The sequence below is a fragment of the Otolemur garnettii genome, unplaced genomic scaffold (assembly GCF_000181295.1).
Source record: "Otolemur garnettii isolate 467f Iridium unplaced genomic scaffold, OtoGar3 scaffold00001, whole genome shotgun sequence".
Taxonomy (NCBI): domain Eukaryota; kingdom Metazoa; phylum Chordata; class Mammalia; order Primates; family Galagidae; genus Otolemur; species Otolemur garnettii.
The window spans coordinates 71920959-71922924 of record NW_003852396.1 but is presented as its reverse complement, the minus strand read 5'-3'; the positions used below and the strand labels follow the sequence as shown (position 1 = coordinate 71922924).

Below are 1966 nucleotides of genomic sequence, written 5' to 3'. Positions count from 1 at the left end.
CTCACTTGAGCCCAGGAGTTGGAGGTTGCTGTGAGCTGTGATGCCATGGCACTCTACCCAGGGGGACAGCTTGAGGCTCTGTCTCAAAAAAAAAGAAAAAAAGTAAAAACAAGACAAAATTCTAATTTTAGTCCTTCATGTATGATGCCAAGGGAAATTTCTCTTATAAGGATAAATCTGTATGCCAAATGTGTGTTGTCTCAATCTAGCCTTTCTCCCCATCAGAGTGCCTGGAAGAGCTTGGATGTCTGGTCGAGTCTTATGGCATGAATGTTTGCCAACCAACCCCAGGAAAAGCCTTAAAGGAAATAGCTATTCACATAGGAGACCGTGACAACGCTGTACGCAATGCTGCGCTCAACACCATTGTGACGGTGTACAATGTGCATGGGGATCAGGTGTTCAAACTGATTGGAAATGTGAGTGACTTTTCTCTTAAGTATTGTCAGCAGGTTGTGAAAAGATACATAAGATCTCTTAGGTGCCAGGCTTCTTGTCATCTCAATTGTTACTAAATTTTGTACCGTTTTTGCGGGGAGGGGGTGCACAGAGTCTCACTTTATCGCCCTTGGTAGAGTGCCATGGCATCACAGCAGCCTCTAACTCCTTGGCTTAGGTGATTCTCTTGCCTCAGCCTCCCGAGTAGCTGGGACCACAGGCTCCCACTACCACACCCGGCTATTTTTTTTTTTTGTTTGCAGGTTGGCCAGGGCCAGGTTCAAGCCCACCACCCTTGGTATATGGGGCAGGCATCCTATCCACTGAGCCACAGGCACCTCTGCCACTTTCTAGTAAATTCAACCTTGCAGTGTGTCCTAGAATCCAGGTAGACCTTGGAGGTATATCTGTTTAGGCTGTGTTTTACTGGAAATCAAGTTTTCTGAGCATTCTGTTCATAGAAGTTTGCTTTAGAAATGAGAGCTATTTCTAAATCAAAAATCTGAGCTATTCTGAGGCTTAAATTCTGCCTGACAATCTGCTGTGTAATTTTTAATGCACTTAGTTTTTAATTAACAAGTAGTTATTTGTGTATATTGTGGATACTAGTATCTGTCAACTCAAGAGTCTTGAGCCACTCATGAACCATTTTACCAGGTACACTAGTTTCTGCCTCTGACTCCTAGTTTCCTTTGAGCTGGTCACTATGATGGCTGGACCTCAGTTCTTCCCTCAGCTGTCTTGTAATATCACTATATATTTACACTGTGCTTAACTATTTTTTCTTATATTATCTAATAAATCCTCACTACTGCCAGTATAGAACATAAAATAGATGGGAATTTTACAGGTGACCAAAAATGAAGTTTCTTGCTTATAATCCCAAAGCTAGTTAGTGGTGACCAAACAAAAATAGGGAAGCTCCATTTAAATTTTGAATTTTTTGTTTGTAGTTGTTACTTGTCTTTGCTTTTCTATCCTTTCCTTCTTTCATATGTTTTCTTATTACCGTAGCTAGGTACATACTGACAGTAATTGATTGTAAAATGTAGTGATTTGAAAGTAAACTTGTCCTAACATAGTAGGTTCTGTTCACTTTGTTATGAAAATAAATATTCTTGGATTCTCAAATTAGATTTTTAAATTCTTGTAGACTGGACACTATGGCTCATGCCTGTAATTTCAGCGCTTTGGGAGACCAAGGTAGGAGGATTGCTTGATGTCCGAAGTTTGAGGTCACCCTAGGCAACATAGATAGACCTCATCTCTTTTTTAAAAAGGGTTTAATTAGTCAGGTGTGGTGGTGGACACATGTGGTCCTATCTACTCAGAAAGCTAAGGCAAGAGGATCGATACAACTCAGGTTTGAGGCAATAGCAACCTATTATCACACTACTGTCCTCCAGCCCAGGTAACAGAACAAGACCCCTTCCCTAAAATAAATAAATAAATTCTCGGCTCAGCGCCTGTGGCTCAACCAGCTAAGGCGCCAGCCATGTACACCTAAGGTGGCGGGTTCGAATCCCCA

General features: G+C 41.5%; 1 protein-coding gene across 1 annotated transcript in view; it reads left to right on the top strand.

Moving 5' to 3' along the window:
- The window catches only part of CKAP5 (cytoskeleton associated protein 5), a 144593-nt gene that overhangs the window by 121646 nt on the left and 20981 nt on the right, over positions 1-1966 (top strand). Inside the window, exon 32 of the mRNA XM_023510089.1 lies at positions 226-419. Within this exon, the coding sequence (XP_023365857.1) occupies positions 226-419 (194 nt within the window). The remainder of the gene's footprint in view (positions 1-225; positions 420-1966) is intronic.